This window comes from Phoenix dactylifera, unplaced genomic scaffold (assembly GCF_009389715.1).
Source record: "Phoenix dactylifera cultivar Barhee BC4 unplaced genomic scaffold, palm_55x_up_171113_PBpolish2nd_filt_p 000299F, whole genome shotgun sequence".
Lineage (NCBI taxonomy): Eukaryota > Viridiplantae > Streptophyta > Magnoliopsida > Arecales > Arecaceae > Phoenix > Phoenix dactylifera.
In genome coordinates, this window is record NW_024067776.1 from 78388 (window position 1) to 97211 (window position 18824).

The 18824-nt window shown below is 38.7% G+C and overlaps 2 protein-coding genes across 3 annotated transcripts; both read left to right on the top strand.

The window, feature by feature from the left end:
* Positions 1 to 2537: 2537 nt before the first annotated feature.
* LOC120105492 (CDK5RAP3-like protein) lies at positions 2538 to 10544 on the top strand. 2 transcript variants are annotated; one of them, XM_039118032.1, is made up of 10 exons: positions 2538 to 2681; positions 2808 to 2942; positions 5002 to 5096; positions 5185 to 5279; positions 5370 to 5505; positions 5643 to 5792; positions 5956 to 6525; positions 8793 to 9001; positions 9235 to 9367; positions 10191 to 10544. In XM_039118032.1, exons 1-10 carry the CDS (start codon positions 2558 to 2560, stop codon positions 10320 to 10322), a joined length of 1779 nt encoding a protein of 592 aa, XP_038973960.1. In that variant the 5' UTR covers positions 2538 to 2557; the 3' UTR covers positions 10323 to 10544. The 2 variants fall into 2 exon arrangements, with proteins under 2 accessions (XP_038973960.1, XP_038973961.1); XM_039118033.1 differs by having other exon boundaries at positions 2559 to 2681; positions 2783 to 2942.
* Positions 10545 to 13944: 3400 nt separating this feature from the next.
* On the top strand, positions 13945 to 18720 carry LOC120105494 (G patch domain-containing protein 11-like). The gene is made up of 4 exons (XM_039118037.1): positions 13945 to 14216; positions 14350 to 14889; positions 17447 to 17512; positions 18048 to 18720. Exons 1-4 carry the CDS (start codon positions 14124 to 14126, stop codon positions 18105 to 18107), a joined length of 759 nt encoding a protein of 252 aa, XP_038973965.1. The 5' UTR covers positions 13945 to 14123; the 3' UTR covers positions 18108 to 18720.
* Positions 18721 to 18824: the final 104 nt, after the last annotated feature.

The following is an 18824-nucleotide window of genomic DNA, read 5'->3' on the forward strand; positions in this document are numbered from 1 at the left end:
TCTCCGTTCATTAGCATCCCTCCATGTGCCCGGTTCCTTTGACCACATGCAAGCCGTCAGGGGTTGCCCCCCTTGGGTTCTTTTGGGGCCCCTCCCACCTTTGACGCATGGGATTGTCGCGCAGGGCTTCTTTACGCCCACATGCTTTTGCCTAAGATTTCATCTTCCGGTCATCTGGCGTAAAAGCCATATGATTGGATCTGCTATACATTGACATTTTATGGTCCTTGGCTTGGAATGGGCTAGGCTAAAATGGGTGTTCACTTGCCAAAATCGAGAAATTATATCCTACACCACGTGCACCATTAATGTGGTGCAGTGTAAGAACAATCCGAGATAAAATTAGGATGACGGTAATCCAAAATGAGCGCATGATAAATAAGGCCTATAGGAATGAGATCAGATGATTGGCGTGGTGCGTTATCATATCGTGCACGTAGTATAGGATATAAAAGGCTGCCAAAATAGGTATTAGAAAACTATTCATTCAGAGCCAGCCATAAAGATTAAGCTGAGCAAAGCTGTCTATAAGGATATAGATGAGTATTGTTGTACTACAAAAAAAAAAGATATTTTTTATTTGGTTGCGCTATCCAACCTAGCTCAAGATGCATACTGGCTGCCATTAATGATGAATGGGGGTTATATTTTTCCCTCAAAGAAGGATACACTTTCCTTCATGCGAACTCGCTATTGGATCACTCATCCTACAAAATCTCAAAGCACTCCGAACCATGTCATTCTCCACTTGCACAGATCTCAAAGTGACAAATAGATGATCCAATGGCGGATTCGAGCGAAGGAAGATGAACCATTCTTTTGCACTGAAAGATAAACCCCCAACTTGCTTGAGGTTGCGTGTGTAATCTGTGTTTGCATATCTCTGGATAAGCTTATTGGCATCAACAGCTAGAGGAAAGCGATACTCTTTTAGATCAGGAGAGCGTCTTATTTCTTTTTCCACAAGGGTCAGGCACAGGTTTAAACTCCTCGGAACAGGCTACCATTTCAAAATTCTTTCAGGATTATATTTGATTCTTCGATTTCAAAAGTAGACAATAAATCCTCTTGCCAATTAATTTGGGTGAAGCTATGAAGAAGTATCACGTATTTATTGAGCAAGAAAATGGAATTTTTATTGATCGAACTGTCCAACTTATCTCAAGGTGTTTACCTAAATCGAGATTTAAAACCTTGTAGATGAGCTTTGCCCATATTTTAATACTTATTAGAACGGGAAAAAAAAGAAAATAAAAGGAGCCTGGGAGTCTGGAAACTTCTGCGACGGCCGGTCTTGCCGAGGACTTATGAATTATGGTACAACAGCCACTGGAACCCGTTCCACTTCGTTAAAATACCAAATCTTGGGCCAATTACTGTAACAGTTCTAGCAACAGTACTGGGCAGCCCATTCAAAGCCCCTATCATGAGCTGCTCTAGTGAGCCCAAATTTTCCCAAAGAGTACTCTCTATGAATTTACGTAGACAAAGGCCCACAAGGTATGGGCATTTGGTTAAATTGCACAAATGCATTATATCACTATCAAATTTAAAGCTACACCCAACAATCAACCAATAGGGTGGACTGAAGCTCTATATGTAGATTCCATGTGGGTAAGTCAATTTTCTGCAAGTCAATATTTGCTAACTAGATAACGGCCTGTTTCATTTCTCTTGGCAACAGCATGCTGCAATCCATCGTTTAATTCCTATATACAGATATAAAACTAATCACAATTCAAGTGATCATATAATCAAGCTCAAGGAGTCAGATCCCACGGCTATAATGTTTGCTTTCAAGCAAAAGAGTTTTAGATTTAGTGGTTTGTTTGGAGAAATTCAAAGATGATCCTAATGAGAATGTATTAATGGAATGGTAACAACAAAAGAATGGAGCTCTTGGCATTTTTTTTTCTTTTGAAATGGTTCAAAGAGTGTCATAGCAATGAACTACACAGCGGGCGGTAGCCTTCTGCGGATGTAACACAGTACTTGGTGAAGGCAGCAAGGATTTCTGCCTGCTCGGATAGTATCTTTTGTGCAAAAGAATGATTCATCTTCTTTTGCGACATCAACTGTTAGATTGTGCAACATCCATTTCAAGAACCATGCAGACGGATGGAAGAAAAGATTGGAGGGCTTTAAAATCTGTGTAAGGTGCAATCCAACGGTTGATGTTTCAAAAAAAAAAGATTAATCATTCATTGCTGTAAAACATACAACCTGAACCGGTTTCAAAGACCCACTTAATGTTTCCCCTTCCACTCCTCTCTTGTTCTCTCTCTCTCTATTGCTCTGACTGGGCTCTAGGTCGACATTTGTGATAGCCTGTTGGGCTGACCCAGCCTGAAATTATTTGAACTTCAAATATGATGCTTGGACCGGATTGTGAGGCACTAGAATCTTGGGACCAGACGAGCAACCGTGTGCTGAGATCCGGGCGGTCAGGTCCAATTTCGCCTTCCGACCGGTCGGAATTGGGCCTCGGTCCGGCTTGCGATATCGGCACTTGAGAGGGTCTTTCCTTTTTCTTTTCTTTTTTGTATTTATTTATAATATGTTGTGCGCCGTGAGAAGAGAGTGGAGCTCTGTTTGCCCATCGCTTGTTATCGAAGAAGGCATGCATGACCCTGCGGATATTCGAAACCTCCCCATCGACATCGCCTTCGCTCGTCTCGGAGGTTTCGACTGCATCTCTATTTCCCCTTTTTATAATTTTTTTAATAGAAATCTGGAACGCTTTTCTGTCGATTTTTCCTTGGAGTAGTGATTGATTCCTTAGTGTGTTTCTTTTGGGTGGGGGGAAGAATGGCTGGTGGATCGGAAGAAGATACCGCAGGATTGGAGGAAGCGGCTGAGCTCGATCAGATCTCGGATCTCGTCCGCCTTCACGTCGCTGCCCAGGGATCTCGATCCCTTCCTCCAAACCCTAGATCCCGAAGGTAATTCCTTTCTGAGCTAGAGCTGTTATATTTAGTTTTTCCTTTTAACTTTTTAATGATGATTCAATCGATTGCGTAAGGATTTTTGAAGATAGCATGGGATGCCGTAGCTTGAAAACTTGAACGCTCCTGTCACTCAAATATGGGGTGGGGATGGAGTAACAGGTAAGTTCGGGATTGACACTTGTAGTGCTGGGAAGAAGATCTTTGCGTATTCAAATCAATTATGGTATTTGGAAGAAGCAATGATAACATAGTAAAATGAGATTAAGAAATCTTGCTCGATGTATTAGTACCATATTTTATAAGATCCTAGTGACATCAGTCCACATATGTAGCTAGATCAGTACAATATGTCTTGGCTAAAATGAAAACAATTGTTTGAAGTTGACCAGAGCTTCAGAATTATGGTAGACTTCGGCCAATTTTGCTTCCTCTCAGCTGAAACTGATGTGTTTTGTTGAATTTTGTCATACATACATGCATATATATACGATCATTATCCATACATTTAAGCTAAATTTGTTCGTAGAATTTTATTTGAATTTTGCAAGTTTTTGGTGGCGGTGGTTGTTATTTGTTATTTGAGAGTTTTCAGTAGGTTTCAGACAGCCCAATAGACAAAACATATGCAAAAATTCAGACAGTATCATGTAATCTAATATGTTGTAATTTTTTTTTAAATTCCCCCTATTTTTTTTAAATTTGTTGAACAATGTTTTACCAAAACTGGTTCAGTTGGAGTTGAAACCATTTTGAATTGCTGAAACTGAATGCAATTTGGCTCGACTGACTATGATTAAGTTTCTGAACATTTACCCTTGTTCCTGTTCCTCGTGTTACTTTGCATAGTAAGTAACATAATTCAAACCTTTTTCATAGTTTATTATGTTTGTAGCTGAATGAACAAGCCTACTGTGAATAGGTTTATGAGCTATTTTTAGTGTAATAGGATCTAATGCAGAGTGTCGGGATCAAAGGCTGAGAATTGTTTGTCTACTGTCCTAATTTGTTGTTTGTTGCCTTGAAGCTAGTTGATGAACTGATATTGTTAGGTAGATGGTGTTAAGAAGGAGCTATTTTGTTGACGTTGAGTTGATGAATTTCTCTATTATGTATTTGATGGACTTAGGGCATGTTGCTATAAAGATGCCGAAGGTGCAAGCTAATTTTCTATGATAGGTTCTGGACAAGGCCTAATCTCTGATGAAGATACTGTTCTACCGAGTTTCGCAAGAAGGTTTGGTGTGTTATTTCCTTGCATATAAAACTTGTGCAATGGCTACCTGTGGGGATGGGTATCTGCGCTCTTTTACTTCCTTGAACTAGATGTTGGATGTTGTCCTCTTTTAGGTGCTTTGGGTGCTTTTCCTCCTGCTCGTTTCTTATATTGGGTGGCGATACTTTGCTGAAAAGAAACAATATGGAATACTTTGGTGCAAGCCTTCTTTTGAAGGGTCATTGTGGGAATCTTATGTTTGGCAGTCTTGGTAGAGAATGTAGACTTGTGAGGAAATTGAGCATTGATTACAAGTGTATCATCCCAAAAATGAAACTTTTTAACCTTCCCTAGGAGATTTTTTTTTCTGCTGTATTCGTCACATCATCATAGAGGATTAGAAAGTTTGGCACCACCATGTGGCATGTGTCTGGATATGTAGATAGAGGGATAACCAGAGTCCCTGAAAACCATAGTTTATGAGGACAGAATTTGATATTATGATAAATTTCTTAACAAATATGAGCGACACAGTCTTGGGGGATGCATGGCAATCATACCTCTTGATTTTCTTGTTAGCACTGGTACATTGAGGAACTTCCGACTTGTGTTTTTCTTTTGATTTATTCATTACATTCTTTTCAAATACCATTGCCTCTGCTATTTTACAGCTGGGTTTCCTCTATTCTTCTCTTATTTTTTTATGCTTGAGATATACGTTAACTGATTTTCCCAGAAAAGATGTTAACATATGTGGTCATCTAAGTCTTGCGTATTTTGTTCTATTTATTATAAATTTCTAAAACTTCTTTTTTTTAAATACCTACATTATATTTTCAGTTATTGGGTACATGGAAGCAAAGAAAATATACAATATTCTCTTGAATTCAACTACAGAAAGTCGTAATATTTTTGGACGCTTATCAGGTTCTGCTGTAAGATCACTGAAACCCGAATTCCACTTTTTGATTGAGTTTTTCCAGTTCTTTTGGTAAACCTTTTTCGTGATTGATCTTATGGCAGGGTGAATGGGAAAACATAGTGCGCTCCTTTGAGAAGGACCATATCTTTCTTGGAGAGGCTGCTCAGATAATGGTTCAGAATGTTAACTATGAAATGTATGTTTTATTTTCATGCCAGAGTTTGGTAAGTTTGGAGTATAATCAATGCACTATAACTAATTTCACTGATCATCATGCTGGGTGAAGTCCCTACCAGAAAAAGCAGGTGCAGAAGATTCAGCAACAACTAGCAGAACTTGATCGTAAGGAGGCTGATATCAAGAGAAATGCTGCTCTCTCTGCAGCTAAATATTCTGAAGCTTGTCAAGAGCTTGGATTGCAGGTATGCATTCCTTAATGGCAGCTTTTGGACATGGCTGTCTCTTGTCATCCAATATGGCCATGTTCTGCACTCTGTAATTGGTTATGTTCTTTGGGTTGTTAAAGATAGGTTAAACAACTTTTACTTGACTTTTATAGGGGAAAAATGTGAGATTAGAGCTTTTGGAGACAGCAAAGTCTCTTCCATCCACATTCAGCAAATTATTGCAAGTCCTTAATAGTGATCTCATTTTAAGGGCCATGGAGTATTATAGAAACTTTGTCAGAGATGCTCACACCGAGAAAGAGGTATGTTTATAACAACGGCTGAATATTGATTACTTAAATGCTTCATTGCTATGGGCGGGAGCTCACATTCCAGTACACCTTTTATATTGCAGATTAGTAGTTGACATGCACTTTGTGCTTGGCGGTGTTATGCATGATTAATTTTATGTTGTTGTGACTGCAGAAAATCCCAAGTGATGTGCTACAAAATCTGAGGCACCTTCTTGAAAATCCTCCCTCTCTTAATGTGTCTGTTTCTCCAGTGGTCCAAAATTCTCTGAATGATGTGTCGAAGCCAGACTCAACTTATCCTGTGACAGGAAAGCAGCTACCTGATACCAATCTTGCCACGGATGGTATTGACTGGAACATTTTGGTAGATGATACACAAATCGATTGGGATATTGGTGCTGTGGAACAACCTGAAGAATCTGGCAATGATTTTGGTTCTTATGAAATAATTGATTCTAATATAGATTTAAAGGGGTCTGAAAATGCTGACAGCGTGGCATCTGATCACATACTGTTAAATAGAATGGAGGGTGTGGCCTCTGGAACTTCTGAGTCAGAAATATGTTGGGATATCGGCATTGAAAAACCTCAAGTGGATGTGCTTGATGTTACAGCAGATGCAGGCAAGGAAAGTCAACTATTAAGTCCAGCTGAATCACCACATCAGCAAAGTTTAGTTGTAGAGAGAAGCCAATTTTTGGAGACTGAATACAGGAATAAGATACTTGATGATCTGTTTGAGGTATTTTGTGAACTTCATATATATTTGGATAAATACATAGATGTATGTATGCATGCACATGTATATGCATGCACTCATGCATACACATCCATGCATATGCATGCATTCATGCATACACATCCATGCATATACCCATTTGTGCAAATACCCACACCAGCATATATGTACATACATGATGATGCATATATAAACTCACTTCATGCGTAGATATATATGCATGTATAGACGTGCTTGTTTTTGTGTAAATATATATTTGTATGGATGCGTATAAGTTTCTCAGCATTCCGAAGGAAAGTATGCGATAAAGTTTTAATCCCTTTTCTTCAGTCTTTCATGTATGTTTCTCTGTAAATTGTGAATACTGCATATGCTAATTTAATTGAAAGCATGTAAAAGATCAGCATCACCGTTATTAAGCAGTGTATCTATTTCTAAGTACAATGACTAGTGATCCAGAGTATCCTCTATAAAGTAGGCATCTGAGCTAATGCCCTTTGACAGTTCTAGGACAAACCTTTTTATTTGAAATGTTATTGCGTAAGTTATCACCAAACAGAAAACTGTATTCAAGGATGCAAACCCTTCACAAGTTTGAGTTGTAATTAAATCTTATACATAGACTAACATAAGATGCTGATATAGTTGCCAGGTATCCTATATAACCAAGAAAGAGACTGGCTTTGTCACAAACTGGCCAGTTTCTATCAACAAGGACCCTTAGACCCTATGATGGGAGTATGGATCACGCTTGTGATAGAGTATACAGAATTCCTACCACTTACAGATGTATTTGACATGATATAGGAATGCAGAATTTCTCATGATTCCATGCTACCAAGTTGAGAGAAACCATAACGTATCTGCTTTTCATTTCAACTCTTAACTCTTGACTATATTGTCCATCAGTTTTTATCATAGCCTTCAACCTTTTTCATCTTCGTTATTAAGTGACTCTAGGATTTAGTTTTCCGCATCCTTTAAAAAATTCCTCCAAAATCCAAGGGTTTTAAAACCAAATTGGATAGTAAACTGGCAAGCTATCCGATTACCGGGTCAATCGATCTGACTGGTCCAATCGGCTAGGCCAATCATCACGGTGCTCATGGAGGTCTCTTTCAATGTTGTAGTGGCATTGGTGGAGAAGGAGACCCGAAACCCCCCGACGAAGGCCTCCTTGGCTGTGGTCTCATAGTAGAGCTTGGTCATCACCTCGGTGATGACCACCTCCACCATGTTCATCCCATGCAAAATTTCCTCTACCTCCATCGCATGAATGGTGGCATCCAGCTAACCATGGAAGGCTTCCCTGGCTGTGGACTCTGGGGTGCCTTCAAGGATGAGGTTGCAGGCCCATCAGCTGCTGAGCATGGTGTAGTCGGCGAGAGAGGTGACGGGTGAACATGATGGGGATGCCAACGGCAAGGTAGAGGGTGATGGTGGAGCAGAGGGCGGAGAGGATGGGACTTGGGAGTGGCCACGGAGGCAAAGTAGATCTGCATGTCAATGGCGAGGAGGGCAGTGGCATTCGAATTAGGGTCTCACTGTTGCATCTCGTACTTGGAGTAGGAGGCAGTGAAGGCTGCTATGGCTAGCTGGACGACAGGGAGAAAGGCTAGAATGGAAATGGACAAGATTGAACTACAGGGCACAGGTGGGGTTATGAAACCTTTGAACTGGACCAGACAGGCGACTGGTTTCCGATAATTGGTTGAACCAGCCAAATCTGGTTCGTTTTTAAAAATAGTGCCAAAATCCAGTCAATATTCTCTCGAACCACATGTTAATATCATCAACCGATGTAACATGCACGCATATGTACCTGAACATCTTTTATTTATTTATTTATAGTCATTTATTTGGTGAACATAAGTTATTTATTTTAAGCTCTTGTATCTTGTAACTGTATGTGTTGTTAATGTTGTTAAAGGTATTTATTTATAGTCGTGTCTTGTTATTGATTGTCAAACTTTCTCCAAATCTACGCAAAATCTATGCTAATGTTCGTTGCTAAAAGTTTCCCTTTTGTTGATCAAGTAGACTTTCTTGATAATTGATATGTATTGTTTTGTTTCTATCTTCAGTCTCTGTTCTCATTGTTCATACCTTGGTGCTTTAATTTATATAGGTTCACCAATGGCTGCTTATTTTGTAGAGAATTGTAATGTCTTTTGTATGGTGTTGACCTTCAAACTATTGAGTCATTGGTTATATGTTATTTTGCTTCCACCAGAGTTCAATCTCTAATGTATCATGTGCCTTTTCATCAGATCAAATCATTTTTGAATCAGCGGTTAGTGGAGATGAGGAGTGAAGACACTTCCTCGTTACAACATCAAGTTCAGGCGGTGGCTCCTTTTGTGCTGCAACAGTATGCTTCTGATGCAGTAGAGGCAATGCTAGTGGAGGTATCTTTGGCCATTTCCATGCTTACAAACCGAAAAACACGTGACTTGATTATGATTCTGAACTCCAAAAGGTAAATAGTTGGTCTTATTAAGCTCTTCGCCTTCAACATGTTTATCTCTTCCTTCACATGTTGTCATCATTACCCACAGTTGCATTTGCCATTCTTGAATACCTCGACATGTTAGTCTTTCCATGAAGACTTTTACGCTTTAGTTATCAATGACGACTCTTCAACTTCTTCACCCTGCATCAAATGCAGTTTTTAGTCTGATACCTGACCAATCACTTCTTTTGGGAAACCAGATTTCTAGACAGATTGGTGTTGACAGTGGAGGAAAAGAAGCATCACGAAGTAAAACTACGAGAGAGCTTGGATGATTTATCAGTGAGACGCATGGAGCTGCACAATGCGTTATCATCATCTTGGCCCAAACAAGTGAGTGAGAATATTCCCATTTTGGTGAATATTTGTATTTTCCAAATATAGTCAGCGATTTGTTCGACTAGCAATTTCCCTTTGATGAAGAGGGCATGTCTGTCAACTATCAGTATAAGTATTTGAACAAATTACAATCATCATTACCATCATCGGCATCATCCTCACACCACAAAGTGAGAAATTGATTCTCATTTGGGAGGGTGCAGGAAATGACACTCCCTGAATATTGTCCATCTGAGACATGCTATGTAAGCTTTGCCTGTCATCAGCTAACCTCTGGCATGTTCCAGATGCGTAGGATGGTAACAGATCTTTTGCTTCCAGTATTATCTAAGATGAAAAGATAAGACGCATGCATATCATATCATTAACTTTGGAAGACAATGCAATTTCATCAATACTTTCAAGTCATTTTGTTTGAAAGCTTCACTGTTGGCACGAGTTGTTGGTAAGAACACATAAGATCATTAAAAGCATTTAGAGTTAGGGGCAGTGAATGCAATTTTAGTTATAGATACAATTGCATCTAGTACATAATTGTATCCTGATGCAGTTATGCTGCAGCTGCAAATGCAAACTGTGCGCACCTCACCTCTCATGCTTTAGGTGTTTGGCTTCAGGCTTTAGTCCATAAAACTCTCTCTTTCTTTATGAAGAACCTGAGTCTCGAAATGCTGATATGATCCCTTGATGTATTTCTTTTCTTTTTGGATTTGTAACCTCAGAAGGTGGTATGGATAGTGAAAGGTAATTTGCAAATTGTTGCTATAAAAATGATTTTGTTTTCTGCTGAAATAATTGTGGAACTTCTTCTCTCCAGGAAGCAGCAATTGCACAAACAAGGGAACTGAAGAAGCTGTGCGAGACAACATTATCATCTATGTTCGACGGACGACCGGTCAACATAATTGGAGAAATCAATGCATTGTTGAGTACCAGCATCAGTTCATAAAATGGTGAAAGTAGTGAACTATGTGGAAATTAATCATACCATAAAAAGAAATTGCATTTTTGATATATAATGGTTAATATAGATTAAATCCAGCTTTTGCACTGGGTATTGTATTGTTCACCACTAACCAAAATTCTTTATTGGTTTATGCAATTATTCCTCCTTGTCAAGCTGTAAATAGTCCCGTTGCACAAGAATAGTCAATGCATTGTGAGACATTGACCAGTCGAGGCATTTCAGAGGAAATATTGATGATTGTTACTGATCGATATCAGCAAGAATTACTAATTTAAACTTCTTTAAGAGTTTAGCTGGCTGGTGGGACATCATCCCTCGTTATTAATATGAAAAAGGCCTATTTTCACATTCGAAGAACAATGTAAAACTAACGAACTATCCTTCTTCCTAGTAAAAGTTGTCCGTTAAGAGTTATTCGTTATTTTAGCAATTTTCTGTCTTAACGTTCTATATACATGATTAAATTTATCAAGAAAAATTTACTCGAGCTTACAGTGGGATACTCTTAATTATCTCAGCTGAAAGGATTATGATTTGCAACTTACACGCTATGGTGGTTCACTGGGTTTCGAGCCTGTCCACGTTCTGCAAATTGGTCTAATCAAAATAGGAAAGAAAAGGTGATGACTGAATCCATACCATTGGATGAGTTAGTTGATAAGGTTCCTATACGTAATACCTTCTCTATTGATTTCACCACTTAGGGTGCCATCTGTAATTATATGAGTTTTTTTCTTTTTTCCTTTTGCGCTAGAATCTGTTAGATGATAATATTATCGATAACCTAAGGTAATCATATACAAATTATAAACATAGGACTTCTACAAGTTTTCTTGCACTTCTATTTGTAATTGGAATGAAGATTATTGGCTACCAAAATTGTTCTATATTCATTCATAAGCTGCGGCAATCCCCTTTTGGATTTTAGCTTGAACGCATCCCTGTAGTAGTTTCAACTTACCAGGCAGGATTCTAGAGTCCATGAGATGGAAAACCTGCAAGCGTCCAAGTCAACGTCCTCCATAATGTCAGCATCTTCCTAGACATATGAATGAAACGATCAAATACCAAGTCTGCATAGGAGAAAATGTTAGGGAACAAAATCATAAAATGGATAGCTGGAGCTACCTCACAACAATGATAAAAATTTATTGCTACATCACCCTTGCTTCAATCCCTAACCTTATCTTGAAATTATTCATGAACCCATTAAGTTGTTGCCACCTATTTCTAAAGTTTAAAAGATGGGCCAAGAGTTGCCTCAAACCCATAACAATTAATTATGCCAATCCAAGTTAGAAAAACTAGTTGGTGAGCCTGCTAGGGAACCCAGTTTATGGCACCCAAATATGTAAATGTTGATATGGTGCAGGCGCTTTCCTCATAATATCAGCAAATTCATAAAAAAATATTTTTGCACATATAGCAAAGGTTGTTTAAGTAGTTGAAAACTTGTTTAATTCCTGGTGCTATGATTTGGGTAAGACTAACTTATCAATGCAAACTTTTCCTTCAGCCTGCAGCATATTTTTTGGGACATGCAACATACATTTCAAAAAATAAATATTAACTTAAAGTCTTGCAAATTTTCTACATGACCTGTTATAATTACATTTACTTGTTTAATGGTGCATCAAAGCAATATTATAGCTACCATCCCTGGATGGATCTAGCATGCTTTTTATCATTCGAATGACATGCATGACCATTTCCAACACAATGCATTCTATGATACTGGACCATTGGTTTGGATGTTGGTTATTGCAGTATTTACCACGTATACTGCTATTCAGACAAAAAATAGCATGAACAAAATTTAGTAGAATATCATATGGAGAGGGTGCAGCAGAGCTATCTACCTAGATTTTTCAACTGAGATACAATATTACGAGTCTCATAGGTTACGCCTGCTGGTCAAGGATTTTCTGGAGCCATGTTTAACAATACCCGCCAACATTGATCTAGAATTCCATGACCTGATGAGAATTGCTCATTCCAAATCGGATTGATCTTTTTACCATACTGAAGAGGTCTGCGTCAATCTTGTTCTTAATTGAGTCATATCAGTTCTTTGATACCAGACTCACACTTCAATTCATAAACTTGATGATCTGAATCAGAAACTTGGTCATTCTCATAACACTGATTATGGGAAGAGCAGTGTAGAAGGTGATTGGCTTATCAATAACCAGCACAAACATTTTTTTTTCCCTCCCCTTTTGCATGCCGATTTAAATTACCTACATGATAAATGTAGAACCATTAATATTTTTCAACAATGCACTAAAATCGTTCTATATATTTATCACAATCTCTTCCGAAAGGTACTCAATGTAACTGGAGGGGGACCAAAAAAAAATAAAAATAAAAGAGCCTTATCTCTAGGCTTTGAAAAAAAAAAAAGTAGAATTGGAGGACAACCTTTAATAACTACACATGAGTTGTCATTATGAGACCGGTCATTGATTTAATAAGAAATACATCATTGATTTTAGAAAGAGCTACGAAAGGCCCGCCAAAGTGCCAAACCTGATGTGACATTGGTGTGCCAAGGACAGTATTTAGGAAAAAAATACTAACTTGGCTGAAGTTAGACTACTTCTATGTATTGTATCAAGAAGGCAATTTCAAAAAAACCACCAATTTCGCATTACCTCTAATTTTATGAAAACTAGATCATGCCCACTAATCATTCAATGTACTAGAATAAAATATACTTCCAGATCCTTTTCAGAGAAAGAAAATGAAACTTCTGCATTTTAACTATCCAACTACAAAGTTTTGAGGATGTACTATCCAAGATTTGAATTCACAATCTTTGGTTACTAAGCAGAAAGGAAATAACCATCAAGATAAGCCACAAATCAGAAAGATACTGCAACATCTAAAGCAGCAGGAAAAGTAAAAGATTGACCATAATCCACTGTAACCTTTTAGCAACTCCAGATTCATCTTGAACTACAACAAAACCGGCCCTACTAAAAGATTGTTCCAGTAAATTCATAATTAGAGAAGGGATGATGATCAAAATTCAATCAATGCAGGATCATCAAATATGAAAACACTTCTCAACAGCATCATTTGCAAGCATGCAGGGGGGAAATTCAAAATTGCTGAACAGCATGAAACATTGAATCAAAGCGACAGTAATCTCTAAGAGGTTATCTTAAATGGAAAGATTAGACATCATTTAACACAACTGTAATGAACTTAGTGTCTAGCTTTAACTGGATCCTTCACAGAATCCCTACAAGAAAATGCAATTTGTAACTGTCAGCAAATAAAAGAGATGATTATTACTCTATTCATCTTAAGAGATTGCTATAAGAAAGTAAAAATGGCAAGTGACAACAAAGAAAACCTAAAGAAGGATGGGAAAAACGAGACAAAAGAGAAGGACCCAAGCAACGGGAGAAGGGAGTAGAAGCTTACTACACCGAGTTGCTGGGAAATTTATTTATACGCCCAGAGGGGATTCTTAATTAAAAATAAATCCTCACAAAAACAAGTTTAGATAAGTCGGCAACCGCAGCCGGCTCTTCACTTTATATGCTCACTACGTCAAGGGAAACTTGTTCTGAGGCCCCTAGTTAAATAGTTAATGCGTAAATACTATTTTGTTTTCTTAAGAAAATGACTTGTGCGGAGTTGAGCACCAAATCAAGTCGGCAATGAAAGTGCCGGCTTTAGTTTTATAGGCGACCGCCATTTTTCCCGTTCGCTCCATCCATTTCCCCGCACGGTTCCCATCTCACGTGCAAATCCTTTTTCTCTCGCACATCAATGGCGGGCACAGACGGCGGCGGAGAAGATGACGACTACATGGGCGATCTCTCCCTCTTCATCCCTCCTGAAGACTCCTCTTCCAAGAAGAAGGTAAACCCTAACCCTAATCCCAACGCGCCAATTCTTGCTCCGAAAACCTCGCAGCTCACCCGCCGAAACCCTATTTTCCCTTCGTTGCGAAGTTTTATGGTGAATTCTAGCGCTAATTTCCCAAATTCTGCAGAAGTTTGGGCCCAATATCGAATCGCCGCAGGCCCCGAAGCCGAAGAGACCGAAGGGTATAAGCTGGCAGGAGCAGCGGAGGCTTGAGAGGGAGCGAAAGCAGCGGGAGGAGGACGAGCAGACGATGGCTGGGCTAGAGGCAGCGATCCCGGAGACGAACGTGGGGTTCAAGATGCTGCGCCAGATGGGGTACACCCCCGGGTCGGTGCTGGGGAAGGGCGGGGCCGGGCAGGCCGAGCCTGTGGGGCTCGAGATCCGGCGGTCCCGGGCTGGGATCGGTGTCATCTCGCCGCAGGAGGAGGCAGCGAGGAGGGATAGAGCCGCGGCGGAGTGGAAACGGTGGAGGGAGGAGGAGCTGATGGCGGAGTTCGGATCCCGGCAGAAGACGCAGTGGAGGAGCCGGCGGATCGTCGGGGATTACCGGAAGGCGGAGGCAGCATTGGCGCAGCTGGAGAACAGGGAGGTCGTTGAACCGCCTAAGGAGGATGGAGATGAGGGAAAGGAGGAGGAGGAGGAGGAGGAGGAAGAAATCACCGAAGAGGTAATTTCCTAGCTTTCTTTATATATATTTTAAAAATATATCAGCAAATATGTTATCTACTTATATAGATATCTCCCATCCAAAATGTAGAGATCAAATATTATCTTTATTTGTAGTGCTCCAATCAGTTTCACAACTCCAAGATAATTTTTTTTAAGAAGATATGTACTTAGCCTGAAAATATAGGCAATTAGAGATAACTGAGTGTCATGTTTCTGGATAGCCATTGGGCCGTTTGATTTACTTGGTGATTGCGATCAAGAATGTTCGAGGCAGGGGGAACCCAGTTAAAACAAGTTGCAACATAATTCTCACTGATGTTGAGCAGACATCAAAGCAGCAATTATGGTGTTTCAAAGATGTAGAAAATGAACACGAGGAAGTTCGGTGAAGAAGTTAAATTCATCTAAAAAGAATGAGCTGATGTCATTTATGATTGATTTTTGGTTTTGTTCCTTCTATTTTGGAATGCCAAACACAACATAACTACTATTGACCAACCTCCCTTCTATTTTGGAATGCCAAGTACATCATAACTATCGACCAACCTCTAATCATATGGTTTAATCAGAATAATGATTTTTAAAAGCATTTTACATAATTGACTTGCAACTAATATGAATATAGAGATTTGTGAATGCTATCTACAGTCAGGGAAAAATCTTGACTAAATATATTGAGGCTGCATGTGATATAACGTAAAGGTCCTTTCAACAATTAATTTAAGTGGTAATGAACTAATTAAATATTGGAACATTCTGATGTGATATTTTGCAGTTTGATTAAGTACTGACAACATCAAAAGGCATTTTTGTCAATACCAGCTGATTCACATGCTTTGTTGTGTAGGTATTTTGATATAAAGACCGTTGCATATATTGCAACTGTTAGGATAATGGTCTTGTTGTCCATCAGTTAACAGTACTATAATTTCAACATTTAGTATTAATATATTACTTTTGGCATTTGAAATTCATTTTAAGCAATATGTTTAAATTACCAATATTCATAGCACATTATTATTATCATAGATCAGTATCTTTATTTAGTTTACACTAATGAGTATTATACTTTAGCAACATTATTTTTTTTAAAAAAAAGATCATACCTTTTGTCTTGGCCATAGTACTGACCATTATTCAATTATAAGCCTATAATGGTTTCAGAAGATGGGGTAAGTAATATGTCAACTATTGAATTATCTGAATCATGTTTGAGGTCAATGGAAGTTAATATGTCCAATGTCTACATGTCTTCCTAACCTTATGAATACCAGGCATATTATGATCATGGACTTATTAGCATCCATAAAGTTGTTTGGTATGATATGTTTAAATTCTAAAATCAAAGAAAATAGATAATGTTTGATCAAGGTGAGTCCATGTTTTGTTGTCCAAAGCTAAGAATATCTTTTTTCAGTTTGGTTATATAGGGGCATCCTCATCCTGATTCTCAAGAATCAAGGGGAGAAGAAAGAAAAGAGGGAGAAAATTGATGTCTTTGTTTTTTTTGTTATCATCTGCTTTTCTTACGAGATAAATGGGGATTGAGTGAAATTTTACATTTTACAATCTAATTGACTGGGGTAGAACCAGGAATTGCACTTTTTGACCTTTTTTGGGAGGGGATCCCATGGGATAATAAGTAGGAAACAAATTTTTTCTCTTGAACAGATGAACGAATCAAGTCATCTTTCACAAATAGATTCATGAAATGTCTTAGAAAATGGGACAACAGTGAGGAATGAGCAAGTTTTTAGGTGGTGGCTGTCACCATGCCTTATTTCTATGAAGGGCCAAATCCAGCTCCATGGGCATTACATGAGATTTAGATCTTCTGGGAGGCTGTCATCCTGCCTTCACCAATTGTAGTGGGTCATAGTGGTTATTCATGTTTATTTTAACAGGACCTTGATTGTAATGCTTTCAAATGCATAGATCTCACCATCAAAGCAGATATAGAAGTAAGCATCAAAATCTGAATTTATTCCAAAATGTAAGCCTAATCCTATCAATAGAGGCATATCTCCATTTTACAGTTACCATTTTTCAGATGAACTACTTGTAGAATATACAGATAGGATACCAATGGTAGCTTTGAAACACATGAAGCTGGTAGACAAGGTAATGAATTTGCAGTGCAAGTCATATAGTGCAGTTTAACTAGAGCATGCTTATCGCTAGTATTCCATGTTCATGTGTCAAAGATTGTTCAATATATCATCTATCAACCCTGCAATGTGCTAAAGCATGAGATGATATGGTATTGCTTTGTGTTACTGTATATGGAAGATAATAAGATGTGTAATTAACATTTTCAGGTCTATATCTAATCCTGTAAAATTAATATAAATCGAAGTTTATATAAAGCCTCAGACCATCATTGTTTTGCCTGTGACAGTTATGTAAATTCTGTGTAATGTCGCATAGTATCCTCTTTATGTAGAAGTTCAATCCTGATTTAATCTTTTGCCTTGGGAATTTTGTCGTATTGTTTGATCTATGAGATTGATTTGCATGCATGCTTGACAAGTGATAGATACCAACCTTTCTTGCAGGATTTGCATGATATATTGATGAAGCTGCGGGATGAACATCATTACTGTCTCTATTGTGGATGTAAGGTGAGTAGGGCATTTTAAAAGGCTCTTTTTTTATCAGAATTAGTACTATGCAATCTATGCTGTGGCAAATAGTGATCTGTTCACATTTAAACTGCCGCATGTGGCGTTCCTTTGATGGTAATCTAGTTGCTAATTGATGGCCATAACTGTTTTTTTTCCCCTTTTATTTTTTGAGACCAGGAGGGGCTAATCCCCACCCGCCACCTGTACCCACCACACCCTACCTAGACTAGAGCCTAGGCCCTCAAGCAGACTGAGTCCAAGCTGTCGAAACAGGTTAATCAGGGGTTGCAGCAAGGGTCGGTACCCCTGGAATCGAACCCCAATTCTCTTGCCCAAACGACAAGAGGGAAGACACATTCGAGCAAGTGCTCGGTGGTATTGATAATAAATTTTAAGGATATGCATATCATTTCTGTCATTTTTCACATAGTTGATGTATGATCTGCTTCACTAAAAAGTCAATAATCTAAAACTGTATTATACATTACTGCTGTGTCCTTGATTTTGATTAATCATTCTTCCCCCCCTCCAGTTTGAATCAGCAGAGGCACTTGCAATTGATTGTCCTGGACCTGACGAAGAGGACCACTGAAAGCGAATCTTTTGGCAGCTTGGACTCATACATGTGATGTTGTATGTTCACATCTTATGAGGATGGCTGCACACTAGATATGCCAAAAGAAATCCCGGAACGGACTTGACTGTTTACAAGAACCCAGAGGATCCAAAGATTGACAGGCAATGCATGAGGTCATCACCCTTAAGCAGATGGTAGATCTAAATTCTGTGCATATTATGTCAGTTGATGTCATAAAGTAGATCTCCACACTCATGACGAAACAGAGGTGGTTTAATCTGTCAACCAAGAAGCCTGTAGCTTGCATGGATAAAGGTAATATATTTACGGCTACAAGAAGCCTGATCATCCTTCAGCTGTGGACAGATGGAAATCATGGCCTCACCAGATGTAATAGCCTTAACAGGGATTCAATTGCTGCTGGAGCACCAATAGAACCAGGACCAAGCTAGAACGCAAGCTAGGTCTCAATCTCTGTTTACCTATACATGAGACGTAATCTAACAAGTTGTTACATGCTTCTCATTTCTAAAATTTTTTGCAATTAAACAGATACCATTTCGAACATTTCGAATTGTCTGCTGCTTGTGGCCTTAGAATGCACTGTCATGTTTTGTTATTTGTTTCACAGAGAAAGCTATCAAACTGACAATATTAGGGGATCCAACAACAACAACAAAAAAAACCTCCAAAAAGAATTTGGTGGATTTCTTCACAGGGAGATGTTATCGT